General features: G+C 35.8%; 3 protein-coding genes across 9 annotated transcripts in view; 1 reads left to right on the forward strand and 2 right to left on the reverse strand.

Annotated features, from left to right (window-relative positions):
* unc119a (unc-119 homolog a (C. elegans)) overlaps nt 1–9,360 on the reverse strand; it is a 15,367-nt gene extending 6,007 nt beyond the window's left edge. Inside the window, exon 1 of the mRNA XM_046862201.1 lies at nt 8,621–9,360. Coding sequence (XP_046718157.1) covers nt 8,621–8,735 — 115 coding nt within the window. The 5' untranslated portion in view covers nt 8,736–9,360. The remainder of the gene's footprint in view (nt 1–8,620) is intronic.
* Nucleotides 7,235–17,602, forward strand: cryba1a (crystallin, beta A1a). 5 transcript variants are annotated; one of them, XM_046862193.1, is made up of 7 exons: nt 7,235–7,346; nt 10,995–11,062; nt 15,699–15,777; nt 15,863–15,981; nt 16,095–16,236; nt 16,387–16,529; nt 17,055–17,602. In XM_046862193.1, exons 2-7 carry the CDS (start codon nt 10,995–10,997, stop codon nt 17,200–17,202), a joined length of 699 nt encoding a protein of 232 aa, XP_046718149.1. In that variant the 5' UTR covers nt 7,235–7,346; the 3' UTR covers nt 17,203–17,602. The 5 variants fall into 5 exon arrangements, with proteins under 5 accessions (XP_046718149.1, XP_046718148.1, XP_046718150.1 ...); XM_046862192.1 differs by lacking the exon at nt 7,235–7,346 and adding an exon at nt 9,704–9,857 and having other exon boundaries at nt 17,055–17,599; XM_046862194.1 differs by lacking the exons at nt 7,235–7,346; nt 10,995–11,062 and adding an exon at nt 9,704–9,857 and having other exon boundaries at nt 17,055–17,600.
* crybb1l3 (crystallin, beta B1, like 3) lies at nt 11,009–16,193 on the reverse strand. Of its 3 annotated transcripts, none has more exons than XM_046862200.1 (6): nt 16,123–16,193; nt 13,187–13,260; nt 12,948–13,066; nt 12,649–12,781; nt 11,736–11,878; nt 11,009–11,649 (listed from the first exon to the last, which is right to left on the reverse strand). In XM_046862200.1, exons 2-6 carry the CDS (start codon nt 13,250–13,252, stop codon nt 11,481–11,483), a joined length of 630 nt encoding a protein of 209 aa, XP_046718156.1. In that variant the 5' UTR covers nt 13,253–13,260; nt 16,123–16,193; the 3' UTR covers nt 11,009–11,480. The 3 variants fall into 3 exon arrangements, with proteins under 3 accessions (XP_046718156.1, XP_046718153.1, XP_046718155.1); XM_046862197.1 differs by lacking the exon at nt 16,123–16,193 and adding an exon at nt 15,833–15,960; XM_046862199.1 differs by lacking the exon at nt 16,123–16,193 and adding an exon at nt 14,062–14,164.
* Nucleotides 17,603–17,899: the final 297 nt, after the last annotated feature.

Genomic DNA, 17,899 nt, shown 5'->3' on the forward strand with positions numbered 1-17,899 from the left:
GTTCCACTGTATATATATAATGGGTGTGACGAGTTCCCTCGAAAACGTATTAAGTGGTGAACCGCAAGTTTGTTTCATTTTTATTCTTCTTCTTCAACTTGAAAACATACACAACAATGCCAGGGTATAAAAAGTTAGCGCAGTGTCGCTGTGGCTACTCGCTCCATACCGATAATAAGATTTGTTTTGTCCATGCATAAAAACACTAAAGAATCCATAGCGCTGGCGTTAGCCGCTAGCCACTTCCTGATTAGCTAACGCTAGCGCTATGGATTCTTTAGTGTTTTATGGCCAGCTTTAAGAATTTCTATTCTTAATAGATAATTAAATATTAAATGTTAAACACACACACACACACACACACACACACACACACACACACACACACACACACACACACACACGTATTACCCAAATGAGGTCTAACAAATATAAACTAATAACATTTTTACATTTATTAAATTCTGTTAATTTAATTTGTGCCAATTTAATCAATTACTCAATTTAATTAATATAATAAAAAGTGTATTGCATTATTTGGATTTATTCTATTAATTTGTATAAATGATTATAAAATATTATTTTATATAATTTAACTAAGCAGGTATTTTACTTAAAATTGTTTTAAAAACATAAACTGTTCAAATGTTGATCACAAATGTTAATACCAATAAACTGCGTTAATAAATAACGACAAGCAATTTTTGCATTTCTTACGTCTAACCGTACCGAAATGTAACCAAACCGTGACTTAAAAACCGAGGTATATATATTATATATAGTATCTCACAAAAGTGTGTACACCTATTACATTTCAGCAACTATTTTAGTATATGTTCTCAAGTGACAATACCACAGAGATGAAACTCGGTAGTTAAGATCAGTAACATTCATTGTGTTGCAAAAAATAAAAAATAAAAACAGAAAAACTTGTAAAGAAGTAAAAGATTAGAATGAAGTCATATTACATTTGATTCCCAATTTTGCTTTCAAAAAGCTATTCTGTAAAGTCTGTGTGTACAGATAACGAAAATCAGCCCCAAGATGAACAAATAAAACTGAACAATTTTTCTCACCAAGACTTGTGGATTTGGTCTTAACACACTTGTAAATCGACTTATCATCAATATCCATGACAACTGTTATGGGCATGACACTGTTTCTATGGCAACTAAGGCTTTTCATCAGGCCTCCGAGCAGCTGCCTTACACGATAAGGCAGTGTGATTTATTTCCTCTGGAAATGATTCGTGTAGTAATAATTGGCTTGTTCATTTTTCATCTTTCAAACGCCTCTGCCTTTATTTTAGAAAGAAAACGATCAGAGGAACAAACAAACAGAAATCACAAACAATATAAACGACAGAAGATATTCACGTTTGCTCTATTTGCCTTTAGTGAACAGAGACCTAGTCTAAATGTTTTAAAACTGGGAAATCTGATCATTCTAGTGGGATGAATCAATGTAAACCGAGCAAAAAGCAGTTTTAAAACAAAGACATAAAATGCATTTGAGTGCCTATACACTGCCTGGCTACTTTATTAGGAACAATTGCAAATTCATTTAATTATTCTACTAGCTAATGATTGTTAGTATACAAGTTTATAGTTTGGTGCTAGCAGCACATATAATGCATAGTCTTTTTTTTTTTTTTATCAATCCTGTCTGACAAACTGACCACTAATGGAAAAAATTCAACACTCTTTCTGTGTTATAGGTTTACCAGATGCATTATTGTTTTTTTTCTTCATACATGTAAGTCGAAATTATGTGCTGAGCCTCGATTCAAAATTTCTAAATTGTTTTAGATTAGAATAGGTAGCCAGATACAAATATGTGAGTAACATACATTAAATAACCTTTCATGTTGTAAATAACATCTGTACATTTATTTAACAACACTTTTACTCGGTATATATTGCATTATTTAACTGTCTGGTTTACATTAGGTGTGTACTTCTGCACAAGTCAAATTCCTTGTGTGTGTAAGCATAATTGGTATTAAAGCTAGTTCTGATTCTGATGTTGCATACAGAGCAGCAAAGAACCAAGAATATCCTTATTCAGTCTACAGCTTAAAAGACCAATCATATCCCCTTATGACTAAGCACCCATGGACATGATTTATTTTTTTACTTGAATGTAAACAATTGCAATTTAAACCCGTGAAAATAAATGTTCTATCATAGAGACACTAGGTTAAATATACAGTACGTTTCTTTTTTGTCATTATGAAACTCCTAGTTTACCAAGTTTATTTCAAGTCAAGTCAAATTTATTTATAAAGCACATTTAAAAATAAACAGCTGATGGCCAAAGTGATGTACAGAAATTAAGCATATAATAAAATACAAAAAATACAAAAGTCAACATAGGACACGGCAACAGATATTACACTAAAGTTATGCCAGTGTGCTTACTTATGATCATATGCAACAGTAAATAAATACGTTTTAAGAAGAGACTTAAAATCAGCGTATGTTGGTGCAGTTCTTATATAGGGTGGCAACCTGTGTATGTTTTCAAGTTGAAGAATAATAATAAAGCAGCCACGGTAAAGGCACGATCTCCTTTCATTTTCAAGCGTGTCCTTGGAACAGTCAACTGAAGACTACTAGTTCAACGAAGTTCCCTAGAGACATTACATTGGAACAGAAGGAGATCAGAGATATAGGATGGAGCCAATCCATGGAGATGTCCATATTTGTATTAAATATGTTTGTTTTTATTTTACTTGAAATTTAAATATAGAAAAATCATATGTATTCCCATTACAGTTACTTTATTATACACAATATTATCATATATTATTGAATATTATTTTAAGTCTCGAGAGGATGTCTGGGTTACTGCATGTCTTTGCAAAGTGACTACTCTGTGCTTTCCCATTGTGTCCTATAAAGACAAAATGAAGCCCTCAGATGCTGACAGCAGCCACACATAATTTCCTCTAATACAGTCACCTAGCAACATGCCTTCTGATACCAGAGCAGGTTAAGTGATTGCTTTAAAAGCCACCTGTATTTTCCAGGTAAACAAAGGAAACTAAATGCTGAACACAAGGCACCATTTAAATATAGAGTAGTATTTAATATATAACAACCCATTCTTCCAACAGGGAGGGATCATATTGCTGTGGTTTATGGTTTCAATTGGTATGTAATAAATTTAGGGATTGAGTAATGTGGTTAACCGAAAGGGTTTTACTAATAGTAAAAAAGGTGTCAGTAATTGTTTTTAAATTGCACTGTTCTTGCCTTTCCTTGTGTACATAGCAATTTGGCTACATGACCCAGATACTTCATAAGCTCATAAACACTACAGTATATATATATATATATATATATATATATATATATATATATATATATATATATAAAAGCATATTCCGTGATAAATCACTTATTTTTAATAAGCATCTATAAATATCAGACCTCATAACTGCTCATTATAAAGCACAAAAAAAATATAGTATGTATCTAAGCAACAGGATTACATCGTTTGTTTAAATTGTCTGCCTTAAATATACTTTCTCTGGGTTTTTTTTTTTATTGTCATGGCATTATTTAAAACTACCTTCTAATACATGTGCTGCTTCTTATTTCTCCTAAAAGTAATATTTGCGTTAATTCATTAACTTTTAGGGAAATCCAAATGGAACTCTGCTTAAGCAATAGATAAAAGATGATACGCTTTCTCTTTCTTGGCTGAACTGCTTCTTGTTTAGCATTTAATATAGACATTTTACTACAATAAATGAATGAGGCTACAGATTTTATGAATTGCAGGCTCCTGTCCAACTCTGCCACAAGACAGACATCAAATCAAAAGCAGTCCGTGTTTTCTATACAGGTGGTTTTAGTTGATTGTGATCTAACCATTTGTTGTAATCGCATTTCTCCAAGGAGCTGTCGAACTGATTTACGATCATATAATGCTGAAATAAAAGAATGTGGAACTAGTTTAATTATAGTGGTTGTGTAAAAACACACTGCATGTCTCACTCCGTTCATGACTCACTCCGCAACAATCACCGGAGGCAGGATCATGTCAGACGGTCGCTCTTTATTTCTCTTAACACCTTTCCTTCTCTTCCCTTTATTTATGATGGATGATGAGAAAGACTGATCTCAGAAAAAAAGACTTTGAATTTAAGTAGGATGCCCAGAGTTTATGCACATAAAGCAAACTTACAAAACATCACAGGCTGCTTTCATATATGACATTTCTGTGTGCTGTTATAATAAAATAATCCATGACTGGGTAGTGCAATACAGCTTGCTAATGAGCATAACGGTGCATTTATTCATAAATGGCACATCGTTTTTAACCATTAATTGTTAAGTTTTGGAATGACAATGTGCAAAAACAATATTTCGCTTCTGAAAAAGCTCTGTGCTGAAGACTTTGCCATGCGGTCATCATTTATCAATTGTCATTAAACATCATTTTGAAAAATCTATTAATTATTAGCTTTCGATCATGTGGTGCGTCCGGAAACAAGTTACAAGTCTGTGCTGATAATTAAAGACAATAGTTGGGTCATCATTTGCACCTCTTATGAAAGACAAATGAGGACATCAGATTAAGAGGAATGCATGACATAAGATGTTCCATGACAAGTGAAAAGAAAGGATGAAGAAATACCAATATGCAACTATCAATCTGCAATAAGTCAAGCTGTTTAGCATTTGTCAGTTCAACCATGGACAGTTTGTCTGATGTGCTGCTAAGATTCAAGGATTGCAAGTGCATTTTGTTTAACTAGTATATTACTTCTGGCTTTAAAGCTCTAACATTTAGAGGATAATACTGAAATAACCAGTCGAACATTTCAAAGGGGTTGAACTTAGAGACTTTTCCAAGAAAGGAACCATCAAACTGAAGAATTCTTGATCTACTTCAACTCAGAAAGGGCTATTAATTACCTGATTGGATTGTGTTACAGTAGGATAAACACTAAAATGTGCAGAACAGGTAGTTCTCTACTAACCGATTTTACAGGAGTGTACTAGTTAAAAGCAAGTAGTGTTTGCAATTTGCTTTTAGTGGAAATGTGGTGGGGACATGAGCTGCAGGTTTGACCTACAGGAAGGAAAGACTTCCTGAACTCTTGTTTGTAATCACGGTTAAACATCTGATGCCTGCTTCTGTGGTGAAAAGCAATAGCATGCATTCTTACAGCCTGATTCTAAAAATGGATCTAAAACTAACCTACTTTGCTGTATACATAAAAACAAAATCAAATCATCTCAAATGATTCATCTTCGAATCTGAAATCACACAATAACGTAATAATATATATATATATATATATATATATATATATATATATATATATATATATATATATATATATATACACACACACACACACACACACACACACACACACACACACACACACACACACACACACACACACACACACACACTTTATGAATATAGCTGAGCAGTCAAGAGTTTGAAGGCTTCAGCAGTGACACTCTGGCATTTGCGATCACAGCACAGAATCATAACACTGATAGAAAGCTTGCAATGAAACATTGAACTGAAAGAGGCTGAATAAAAACTTTGAAAGTTGAGTGAAATTTTAGATCATTTTTCTGCCATGGTGTGGGTCCACGTGTCCTGTGGATTAGTATAACATCACCCTCATCCACAACAAGGATCACTGAATGGATTAAAGGAGTATAAAAATAACATGCATTATTTGTGGGAGCTTTTTTGAATGACATCCACTTGAGATTTGGATTAATGCACCATCACTTTTAATTATATAAAATGGCAGAAAAAAATCTCCTCAAGTAAAGGTTATTGCATGTAGCTTGGTAAGACAGCTGTTTTATATTGATTTCTTAAACTTGGTGGCTTCAATTTACATAAAGAACCCACGCTGCCTGTATCCAGTACATGACGTCAGCAATGCACACTATAAAGGTCATCATGATATATAAAGCAGCTAAATATGAAATGAATAACTTGAGTAATTCAAAAATATAAAAGCTTCGTTTAGTCCATTTAACTACACATAGAGCGCTGTGTTTCCCCACGGACCATTATTACTGATGCACCACCCACTAAACTCTGCAGTGCTCTGGACAGGTAATACAGAAAGCACGGCAGAGTGAAAAATGGAGGAATGGGGAGAAAAATCTGATGGTCTTGTAGCCCATTCCAGCCTTGTGCAGGTGTACAATCTTGTCCCTGACGTCCAATGACAGATCTTTGCTCTTTCCCATAGTGGTGGAGAGGTTTGAATGGAAGAGGTTGATTCTGTGATGGTGTCTTTTATACACATAATGAGATGATATTAGGAGTTCTATTTTAAGGGACAGATCTAATTTGGGTGTGTGGGAGTCAGAATTCTTGCTGGTTGGTAGGGAACAAATACTTATTTCACTCAATCAATTACAAAATTATTTATTTATAATATAAATGTATTTATTTTTCTGGATATATTTATTTTTATATTCTGACTCTTTCTGTTAAAATAAACCTACCATAAAAATTCTAGACTGTTCATTTCTTTGTAAGGGGGTAAATTGACAAAATCAGCAGGGGATCAAATTATAAATTTCCCACTGTACATACAAGTTCTTTAATTAAACTTGGGCCAAAAGCCAAAGCAAACAATGAAGAAAATATCTCCATAATCAGCAGATCAACATGATGAAACAGTCTCATATTAGAGATTTAGTCTGTAATTTAAGGAATTCTACTGATTTATATATATAAAAAAATATATAAAAAAATTGCATCATTCACTGCTCAGATTATCTTATGAAAAGTTCATGACCTGCTTCATACATCTTCTAGAGCTGCTTCATCCTGGTTAGGGTTACAATAGATCTGAAGTAATCCAAGAAACAATGGGCACACTGCAGAAAAAACCCTGGATAACACAAACATGTTTGCACATGTGCACTTATTGTAATACTGTGTTGTAGGTCTGCCCAGTCTTATTTGTGTTGTATTACGGAGCACTTTGTTCCTGGAGGAATGTTGTTTCATTTTACTGTGTACTGTACCTCCTGTATATGATTGAAAGAAGAATAAAAGCCACATTACAAAACTACACACATACAGTAACTGAAGCTCGGAGCTGAACTGTGAGGTATTAATGCAAACTGCAGATGGCAAGGAATATTTTGCTTTTTTTCCCCCCTTGAGAGAACATTAAAACCAGAAGCACACAGCTACTGATATTGGGTGAACTAGGATGTAATGTATCCTATTATACAAAGAAAAACGTAGAGTTTATTTGTTTATAACGACCAGTGTCTAAATAAATCCAACACGACCTGAACTAACACCAGAGCACCAAGAAAGTCTGTGAGTGAAAGGTAAAGTACTTGTGTATAATTACAGTTTACAGTTTAAGGTCTGCACTGTCTAATCAGTGGTTTTGCAGTGTCATTAGCTTTTCTGCTTCTCTGGAACAAGCCATGTGGTTTCTTCAATGCAATTGCTGTGTGGTTTCATGAGCACTTGCATGTTAAAATCTGAACCAATGCGTTATAAGAAACCACTTAGATGTCAGTTAACCTTCAATCTGCACATGCTTCAACTGAGGATTAAACAGCATTAGGTGCAATATGAGCATTTCTCAGCTCTATAATAGCCTACTTAACACCCAGTCTTCTATGTAGGGTTTTCTGACTTACTGTAACTTACTCTTATGAACTTTACTGATACACAATGTGTGCATTAGTGTTGATATTTTCATCTCTCGTCATGATTAGTCTTTCCTGACTAATGGTTTCATAGCGTGGATGTGTTGCTTAGAAATGAGAATTAGAATAGGAAACCGCATTCAGTAAATTCTGCACACTGATTTCAAAAGAGCACTTTTATATACTTTAATTTTTTCTTCTAACTAAAAAACTGAATATGGGAATTGTTTAATTTAAGATGTATATCAGGACTTACATGATTTATGTCATTTAGGGAACAAATAATCATGCAATATACATTGAATATACATCCCTCTGTAGGAAAATGAGTATTATTCATTACACCTGTGAGCCCTGGTAAACTGGTTAGGACAAATATGTGACAACTTTCATTTTATTTTTAACTAAGAACCTGATTGTTAGTTGAAGGATTTACAAGACTGATGTCATTGAGGGAAAAAACAACCATGCAATAAAACATGCAATGTCCATCTGTTAAAGAAAGAGGATTATTCATTAGTCTGATATAATTGTGAGCCTGGGTGAACTTGGTTGGACAAATACGTGACGTAACTTCCGCCCCCCTAAAAAAAAAACGTGTGTGTGTGGATAATTTAATTTAAGATGAATATCAGGATTTACATTATTCAATTATTATTTTATTTATTGGGAGGGGGGGGGATAATACAATAGACCATTTAATTTCCTCCTGTAAAAAATAATCAGTATTATTCTTTAGCCTGATTACACTTGTGAGACCTGGTGAACTGTTTAGGGCAATTTTGTGACGTAACTTCCGGATGCCCAGTTTAAAGGCTGTTTGGAGGCAGGCGATCTGAATAGGACACACTCCTGCATGATCACTTGGATTAAGCGCCTTTACGTTCAACACCCAACACTTTAACCCCAGGTGGAAGATCAGAGGAATTTTAGTTGCCACTTACTGTCAGTAATCATTTCCAGGCCGAGCACATCGTCCGGCGTTATCACGGGCTTCTTGAGCAGCTCCTCCTCTGTGGTGACCGCCAGTCCTCCCTCGGCCCCATGCTTCACTCTCATTGCCCGACGCGTCTCCGGTTACTGCGCGCGTGTTTGTGTGTGTGAGAGAGAGAGAGATGAAGCCGTATGGATCAGAATATCCGCCTGGTTCACTTCGTCGTGAATGTACCGAGGTTGCCAGATTGTGATAGAGGATTAGACTGTAATCCGGACCAAATCGAAACCTTCCGTTTCCACGAGAACAAACAAGTGTTTACAGTCTAATGCAAATACAAACAACCCAGCTCCGTGAGCTTTGTCCAATCTGGCAACACTTGTCTTTTCCCACACTAATTCCGCACACCTTCTTTCCAGCCACTCAAAGGTTATAGAGCGGATTTATCCCGCCCCAAATATCCACTGAGTACAATGATTGGATGTTAGTTTTTTTTATACTGCGTTGTGATTGGACGTTATGTGGTCGGGGTGTGGAAATGAAATTTGGGTCGGTTTAAAATGATGGTGGGACTCCTATTTTCAATGCAGACAAAAACACTTAGAAATGACACATTGTAAATATTTTAACACTAAAATATGTTGCCACGGCAAATGTAAACAGCATGCTGACACCCCTTTAGTGGGCCATACCATTTGTTTTGTATAACTTCCCTGAACACTTTATTGCCCTATTTATTGCCCTGAGTGATTGAAAACTGTCTGTTTGTAGTTATGAAATGGAAATTTGTATAATGTGTGTATTATACCAAAACAATCAGCCTGGGGCAAAAAATACATTGACTCACAATACAAAAGAATGTGCCAGAACTTGATGAAAATCTAAATAAATCAATAAATTGCTCATCCGTCTTCTGCAGTTCACTTCGTTGCACATGACCAAACACTAAAAAAAGGATAATTGTAAGCCACTCTTACACATCACTAATTTCTCAGTGCAGTGGTTGAAAAATTAAGCAAATGCGATCTGTTTGAGCGGTAAATTGTATACAGGAAGGAAACAGGAAGTGCTCATGCACATCTGTGCAGCTTTTTGAAGAAATGTAAACATGTGGAAGCGAGTTTGCGAGTACTGGTCATACGAGACGTAACTTATTTAGCCTAATCTGAGTTGCAGTGGATCTGGAACCTATCCCAAGAACACTGGATATAAGGCATAACACAGTTACCAGGATCTAGGTCTCTCTAGTACGTATAACTAATCCAGTATTTTTGGGAGGCGAAAAGAATACAGAGAAACCCAGAGAAAACCCATATGGGTGTGGGTTATCCATGCTACATAATAATGCAGCTTTCACTCTTTACTAAAATAATTTTTTCAATTCATTTTCACTTTGTTAAAAACATCTGATAAAAACACCTACATCCACTGACCATTTTACCAGGCAAATCTACAGTTACTAATACCTATAATCAGATATGCACAGTTTCCTATGTACTGCTGTGAACGTATATTTGAACATTTTGGTGGTCATTTGCATTTTAATGGTAAATAGTCCACTTAAAAGTATATTTTTAGGTACACTGCAATGTTGGAATGTTGGGTTGATGATGGTTATAACACCAAAGTAACAAAAGTTTTCACAGGAATTCTGTCCCTTAGTTTTTCTCAATAGTTCACCCTATACCCCACCTTCAAAATCTCCTGAAATACAAAAAGCGATTTATGTCACTTTACTCTTTTGTACAAAGTTGAACTTTTTCAACATTGGAAATTTGATTGTGAAGAAAACAGACTGCAGTGCTTTATAAAAGCAGCTGCATTTCACCCAGCGTGTGGCCGCTTCCCCATAGGAGTATAAAATGTAAAATGTCGCTGGTAGTTTAGATAAAAACGCCAAGCGTGAAAGCAGCTTTTGACAGTAAACCCTTTTTTTTACCATCAACATTAATCTTTATCCAGTCAATTTCTGACCACAGCAATTTTGCTGACTGGATTAGTGTATTAATGAATCTTTCTCAACCCAGCAGTGCCATTAAGTTGTTTAAAAAATCGCAGTAGCTCTGCTGTCATCATCATCACACAGTTACATCCACTATCACATTAAGAATAGCCCAACACCCAAATACTATTTGGTGGTCCTTAGTGGTCTGTTTTCATTGATAAAATGATTTAAAAAGTTTATAGAAACATATAAGCTACCATCAATAACTGTATATAACTTTAAATAATTACATGACCAATAAGTATAATGTTAGTTTACTTAAAGTGATTATTATATGTACACTGCAATATAAATAAAATAAAATGTAGTAAAATGGTACTTCTGTGCAATACTGAGGTCTGAGATCTTTATTTGTCTTTGTGGGAAATATAATTTCCAGATGCCAGCATCCCTGAGAGAGATTTGCGGGATAGGACTGCACAGTCCCCTCATCACACGAGATGATGGGTATGTTAATCCTGTCCACACCAAAAAAGAGGAAAATGAAATCTTTATACAATTAAGCCTACTACATAAGTAGCCTATCCAAGAGGCCAGAGGTTTAGTATCCCAATACCTGCTGCAAGCTGTACTTAATTCATGGTTTATAATTCAGTAGGAGGTTTTTGCTTAGTTTTTGAAAATGAATTAATAACTTGTGTTCATTAGAAAAATTGCTGAGAAAGTGGCCAATAATAAAAAGATAAATATAGTTGAATGTAACAAAAAGTCAATTTGGCCTATGTGAGCTTTAGCTTCATCACACATAATTGTAAACAGGTGAAGCGCTTCACACTGCTCTAAAGTGGTTTTTGTAAATTGAGGGATAATTTTATACACCACAGAGCTTTTCTTGCAATCTGTCCATTAGTTCCTGCTGTGTCGCTTATGCAGTCATCTCGAAACAGCCTCGCCGATGTGTCTGCATGTCTCGCACTCGGCGGATTGACTGTATTTGGGGATGATTGGCTCCCCACTCATTCCAGTGCTTAAAGGGGCCACACTCAAACAGGTACTGATATCCACGATAGCCAGGGTATTGGTACCCAACCCACCTACAACAACAACAACCAAATTATGCATTTGTGAAGACAACCTTGCTTTAAAATAATGATGTTAACTTTTAAGACAGTTGACGTACGTTCCCCCGGAGACTTGAATGCTTGCTACTCTGTCATAAAAGCCATAGGACCAAAGACTGGGGATATCCTCATCACAAACCTCCATTTTACGGCCCTCAAAGTTTGCACACTCATACAGACAGATCTTATGATCCTGGGAATCCTGTAAAGAAATAGGAACAGATTATTTCCATGCATGTTGATGGTAGATTATCTAGGAGTTAAAAAGGTAGTTTGTTTCTAAAGTGTATGTGTCTGAAGATATCATTATATGTGAAAAGATTGATAAAGAAATTTATATATAGACTCACTTTAACAGAAAAAAAACATTATTGTTTAAAACATTAAATAGTTTCTGATTGACTGATCTCTAGCTTCTATAGATTCAAAAATAAACTAGGCTGATCTCAATCCAAATCTAAAAACATTATTAATTGTACCACTAGATTATTTGCCGGGATAATACATTTTACAAACTTCTTTAGGGTACTTGATATCTGCTGGCCAAAAGAAAAGTCTTATAGGCTGAAAATATGTTATAAAGCATGTTACATTTACAATGTTATGCAGACTTTAATCCTTCCAGCCTAAAACATTAATCAGTCTAGGTTTTTTTTATTCTATTACAAAAGAGAGAGATTAGCATCTAAAAACCAGTAAACAAAACTTTGACATTATGGGTCTCAAAGAGTGTTTAACTCTTTTAAATATTTTACTTGCTAATATTAGGAAACGGAGCATTGAAGACAAATCTTACCAAGAAAATCAATCAAAAGAAGAAAAAAAAAACAAACAACTAAACTCTAATGTAAAGGAAAAAAAAGCAACATTGACTGCATTCCCAAAGGTTTGAAAGTTAGTTACCACACTAATGACCATGTGTATATAAATATTCAAATGATCTTGGCATTTAATTTCTCCTAATCCACCCACCATGCGGACTGGCCTGAGGGACATGAGATGATCACAGCGGTAGCTATTGGACCAGGTGTCCCAGCGAGGATACTCTCCCTTTTCCAACATGAACATCTCGCCACACATGTTCTGCTGTTCGTAACCCACCCACCTGAAAGCAAGGAAGAATACACTGCCTATGCACATACAAACAATACAATATTTATCCAAAGAAATAGTGCTGTTATGAAATATATAAAATCAAAGTGTATCATTAAATGCTTGGCCTACAGTTCAGTGCAACATTCTGTATGTAAATGGTTCAGCGGCAGACTTACGGGCCACACTCCACTCTGATGGAGCGCACACGATCAAAGCCCTTATCACAAATATTGCGACACTCGCCGTTCAATTCCATCACGCGACCTTGGAAATTCTCACACTCGAACAAATAGATCTGTTTATAAATATGATGATGATAATAACAATGATCAGAATTTTCAGGTTACAATATTTAGCATAATACAAAAAGTAATTAAACAAATCTACTGGCATTAACTGAAAACTATTGTCTTACCCGGTATGTGTGCATCCCCATGGCAGAACGACTTCCAACACTCCCCTGCACAGCGGTATGAGACATGGCTGAAGCTGCATAAACACAAAGAAGAGGTTCAAATATAAATACAGACGCACTCTGATCATTTTGTCACCACGATAAAAAAGAGAGGACAACATAGTTTTGTTGTATTGTTACAGACAATACAAATGTGTACAATCAGTGATCACGTTCATTTAACTACTTGAAAGCTAGTCAGTAATAATAAGTTAAAGTTCTCAATTACTTACGTGGCACACAGTGTTTTGGGGTAATGCATCTATAAATTGGCTTCACTTAAATTGAAAGAACAAAACTATACAACAAAATAGTGTTAATTTCACTGTTACTGTTTAATCATATCCACTACTTCAATCTAATTTCTCAACCTTGGTTTAAACTCCATATAATGTGTCATGATGATAAAACATACAAAACGTATGATACACACTCAGTAGAGTGAAAAAATCATGTAATATAAATCATCATTAAATTTTTTAAACTGTGTTCAGAATCTTTGATTCTAGATTACCTGAGTTGATTAGATTGTCTATGTTCTATTGACCTGAAATGTTGATTGATGTTGGATTGATGTTTAAAAATGTGTCTGGTTTGCATGAATTTAGAAACGGTCCAATGCAAAACATAATTGCAAGAATATCAACACTCAACTAGTAAAGATTTATGTATCTACTGTAAAAGAATCCCTCTTTTCTAAAATGATACTAGCTTTTTGAATTCTATAGTTGGAACCTTAAATTATATGGCATTATTTGGGTTTCCCAATAGGAGGGATCTGATTAACCACATTAAAGTTATCCTTTTAATAATCCATTTTCCCCCCCGGATCTCACCAAATCTTTGCTGTCAAGAAGCGAGCGATGGGATGTAAGAGACGTGCTGGCAGAGGAAAAGATGGCAAGGCCCAAATGAAGCTCTGGTTCCAGCCACAGGAAGGGTTATATATACAAATACACCCTAGTAATGGTACTGTGTGGCAAGCTTGCATTGCCATTGGATAAAAGAGTTGGCTTTTAGTAAATGACCTTGCTGACTCTGTTTGATGCTTTGTTCAAGGACTCAGCTGGACACAGTCAGCAAAAAGATGGCCCACACCATAATTCCCACCCCCTCTATCTATCCCTTCATTCCTCTCTCTCTGTCTCTGTCTCTCTCTCTCTCTCTCTCTCTCTCTCTCTCTGTCTTTCTCTCTCTGCTGCTCTTTGTGTAGGATTAAGTGTAATGTGCTGACTTTAGTCAGGTAGTCTTAGCCCACTCACTGGTTTAAATATTATTATATGTATTGTTAAAATGTTTTTTTTTTTTTTTTTCTTTCTATGGCCTTTCAAAGACTGTGCAAATCAAATGATTTCACAAGGGTCATCTACAATCTCATTTAACTGTGATTCATTTCTATGTATAAAACACAATTTGTGCCAAAATGAATGCATTTGGAAAATTCACAGTAAGCACATTCTACTAAAACACATGAACATGTTTAACAAGATACTCCACATTTTTGTACATAGAAATCCTCCTCATGCGCCCCTCTAGCCTTGTCCAACAGAATGTTTTGCATAAAATCAAAAGAGTGGGCAGGACACAGATGTTGAATAGGTGGACATGTAAAGGCTTATGTGTGTGTATGTGTGTGTCTGTACATTTATGTGTGGGCGGGAGCAGGAGGTCATTTGAAGTGCTGCATGTCTGCGAGTTGAGAGTGATGAACAGATTCTCGTTGAATGCTTATTGTTTGTAATAATTCTGGACCTGGAAATGATTTTATAACTTAAGGTGAAATTGTGGTAAAGTTTATATCAGTTTTAGAATGACCTCAAATTTCGACAGACTCCCCTAGTGCAGATGTGGGCATTTCCCCTGACAAACACTGTCATGTGTAAAACTATGCATGTAAGCGATTGGCCTGGCAGGCAGTGGGCACAGTGCCTCCTGGCAGCCGGTAATATGGACCGTGTAAAGCCAGTGGCTCAGGTGCGAACAATGAGACCTGAAGCAAAGTGCTGACCGTTGGTTGGCTTGTGGCCTAGCTTTCCTTTCAGCCAAGCCATGTATAAATAGATCCCAGTTTGAGGCGAGGATGCTGTTGAGTGGAGCCTCTTGACAGCTATTTATAAGGTAGGTCAGGTAAGCTGTGCTCTTACCTCTCAGCCCTTTCAGCCGCTTGTGTCATTTTCTGTCTGCCTTGTCTTCAAAATGGCCCAAAACAAACACAGCATGCATGCATCTTTGCACAACCACACACTTAACATTGCACGCTTGCCAATCAACAAATCTCATGCAAATGACCAGAACTTCAAAACCGCACATCAACAAACTTCCTGTCTCAGTGTTAATAATATCTTGATTTTGCTAGTCAACGAAGATCACTAAAGATATGTTGTTCTATGCATGTTTCCTTAACCTTATTGCATATGTGTATGTGTGTGTGTGTGTGTGTGTGTGTGTGTGTGTGTGTGTGTCTATGTCTTAGTGTTCCTCAGGCCACTCTCAAACTCAGCATATTTGTAAGCATGACTCAGATTAATCCAGCACCAGTAGGACCATGGAAGGTAAATGTGTAGAACTCTGATAATTCGAATGCACTGAATGAAAAACAGACTTTACATTTGTTCATCATCTGTTCCACATGTCCAGATCACAGTTTATGACCAGGAGAACTTCCAGGGCAAACACATGGACTTCACTTCTTCCTGCAAGAACATCATGGAGTGTGGAATTGACAACGTACGCTCAGTGAAGGTGGAGTGTGGAGCGTAAGTCTCAGTCGTGTTACCCTGGCTGAGTGGAAAATAAAAGATATTGCTTTATAATAAGGCTATAATTTTAGTGATTTCTGAAGTTCTTGAGTATGTGTGTGATTGAGCAGCTGGGTAGGTTATGAGCACTCCACTTACTGTGGGCAACAGTTCATCCTGGAGAGAGGAGACTACCCTCGCTGGGAAGCATGGAGTGGCAGCAATGCCTACCATATTGAGAGACTGATGTCTTTCCGCCCAATCTGCTGTGCTGTGAGATTTCCCATTTCTATAAAAAAAAACCTGATTTATTGTTTATCATACATGTTATTAGTTACATAGTGTGTATGTAAGTAGAATGCCACACTACATGTGTTGAATTGCATGCACAAAAAACACAAACATCTATGCTGATATTTGCAGAACCATAAGGAGTCAAAGATCCTAGTCTTTGAGCGGGAGAATTTCATTGGCCGCCAATGGGAGATGAATGATGACTATCCCTCTCTGCAGGCTATGGGCTGGCCCAATAATGAGATTGGAGCCATGCAGGTCCAAAGCGGAGCGTATGTATTATTCTCTTTTATTCTGTCTTATTCACTGGTTTTCTCTTTCACTATATCCTATTTTATATAAAATAATCGACACATGCAGTGCAAATGTTTTATAACGAAAACAAATAATGGCATTTATAGCAATATAATCGCTGTAAGAAAATCTGTATGGTTTAATGTTTCTTTATTAGCACAAATAAATAGTAAAATACTACATGTAAAGCTAGTATTTGTGGAAAAAAGCACAATATCCTTACAAAGTCTGTGAGAAGTATTATGTAATAACTATATCAAGTCTCTCTGATATCAGTTATTGGTTTCTTTTAGTTGTAATGATATTAAATATTCTTAAATATTTATTTATCATTCACATAATTATTATTTTCTGTTTTAATATTCTCTTTTAAAAATAACTCCTCATTTGGACCTAGTTTGATCCATTCTGAGAAAACCTGTCAGTTTTGTTGTTTCTGTCTTCGATTCGGGACTCAGAAAATCAGCATACCAATCTACCTCACTGTTCTCATCTTATTTCAGCTGGGTTTGCTACCAGTATCCTGGCTACCGTGGCTACCAATATATCTTGGAATCTGATCGCCATGGAGGCGAGTATAAACACTATAGGGAGTGGGGATCCCATGCTCAAACCTTTCAGATTCAATCGCTTCGCCGAGTCCAGCAGTGAGGATTGCTGTTTTCCAAGCCCTTTTGCCCCCTCCCATGTCCACAACCTCTTAACTTAAACTTATCTTCCCTTCCGTCTCATATTCATCTTCTACCTTCTCTTTTCCTCTGCCCTTCCATTCCTGCTGAGACCAACATGATATGGCACAGGCTTGAAATCTGGTGCTACATGCAAAATTGATAAGAATCGTTTATATTTTTTTTCAATCACTATTGCCATTAAAAAAGAGATGGCAGTGACAGATCACCAGTATGCAGAAGCTGTGAATGAATTGTCACAATGTGATCAGTGCTAAAGTAATCAATAAAAGCTTAAAAATATCATACACTGACTATGTTTGTACTCACTTCAAAAGGGTGAAATGAACTGACCTGAAGATTGCTTAAATTAAATATTTGTTATATTTTATAAAAATTTTAAAAAATCTGTAAAATAGCTAATCTTATGGTATGTCAGCATGAGAATTTGAATATTCTTAAATGTAAAATAATGGCATAATGAAAAATGTTTAAATATACCAACAAACCCATTATCATCATCGTCATCATCATCACATTATTATCATCACTGTTGTTGTTGTTGTTGTTAGCAAATAATGCATTAATTGTTGCAGTACTTGAAAATTTTGTAAAATACATTCAGATACAAATGAAAAAACTGTGTTTTTGGTTAATAAATATATTTTTAGATAAAATTG

This window comes from Silurus meridionalis, chromosome 12, assembly GCF_014805685.1.
Source record: "Silurus meridionalis isolate SWU-2019-XX chromosome 12, ASM1480568v1, whole genome shotgun sequence".
In the NCBI taxonomy this organism is placed as follows: domain Eukaryota; kingdom Metazoa; phylum Chordata; class Actinopteri; order Siluriformes; family Siluridae; genus Silurus; species Silurus meridionalis.

Bases quoted from the DNA above. Each gene is read 5' to 3' on its own strand.
- cryba1a (XM_046862193.1), top strand. From the start codon at position 10,995: ATGCCAGCATCCCTGAGAGAGATTTGCGGGATAGGACTGCACAGTCCC. The intron at 11,063-15,698 runs GTATGTTAATCC...TCTATGTCTTAG, and splicing joins CTCATCACACGAGATGATGG to TGTTCCTCAGGCCACTCTCA. The intron at 16,237-16,386 runs GTGAGATTTCCC...TGATATTTGCAG, and splicing joins TCCGCCCAATCTGCTGTGCT to AACCATAAGGAGTCAAAGAT.
- crybb1l3 (XM_046862197.1), bottom strand. The intron at 13,067-13,186 runs GTAAGACAATAG...ATTTATAAACAG, and splicing joins TGGGGATGCACACATACCGG to ATCTATTTGTTCGAGTGTGA. The intron at 11,879-12,648 runs GTGGGTGGATTA...ATTTCTTTACAG, and splicing joins CCCTCAGGCCAGTCCGCATG to GATTCCCAGGATCATAAGAT.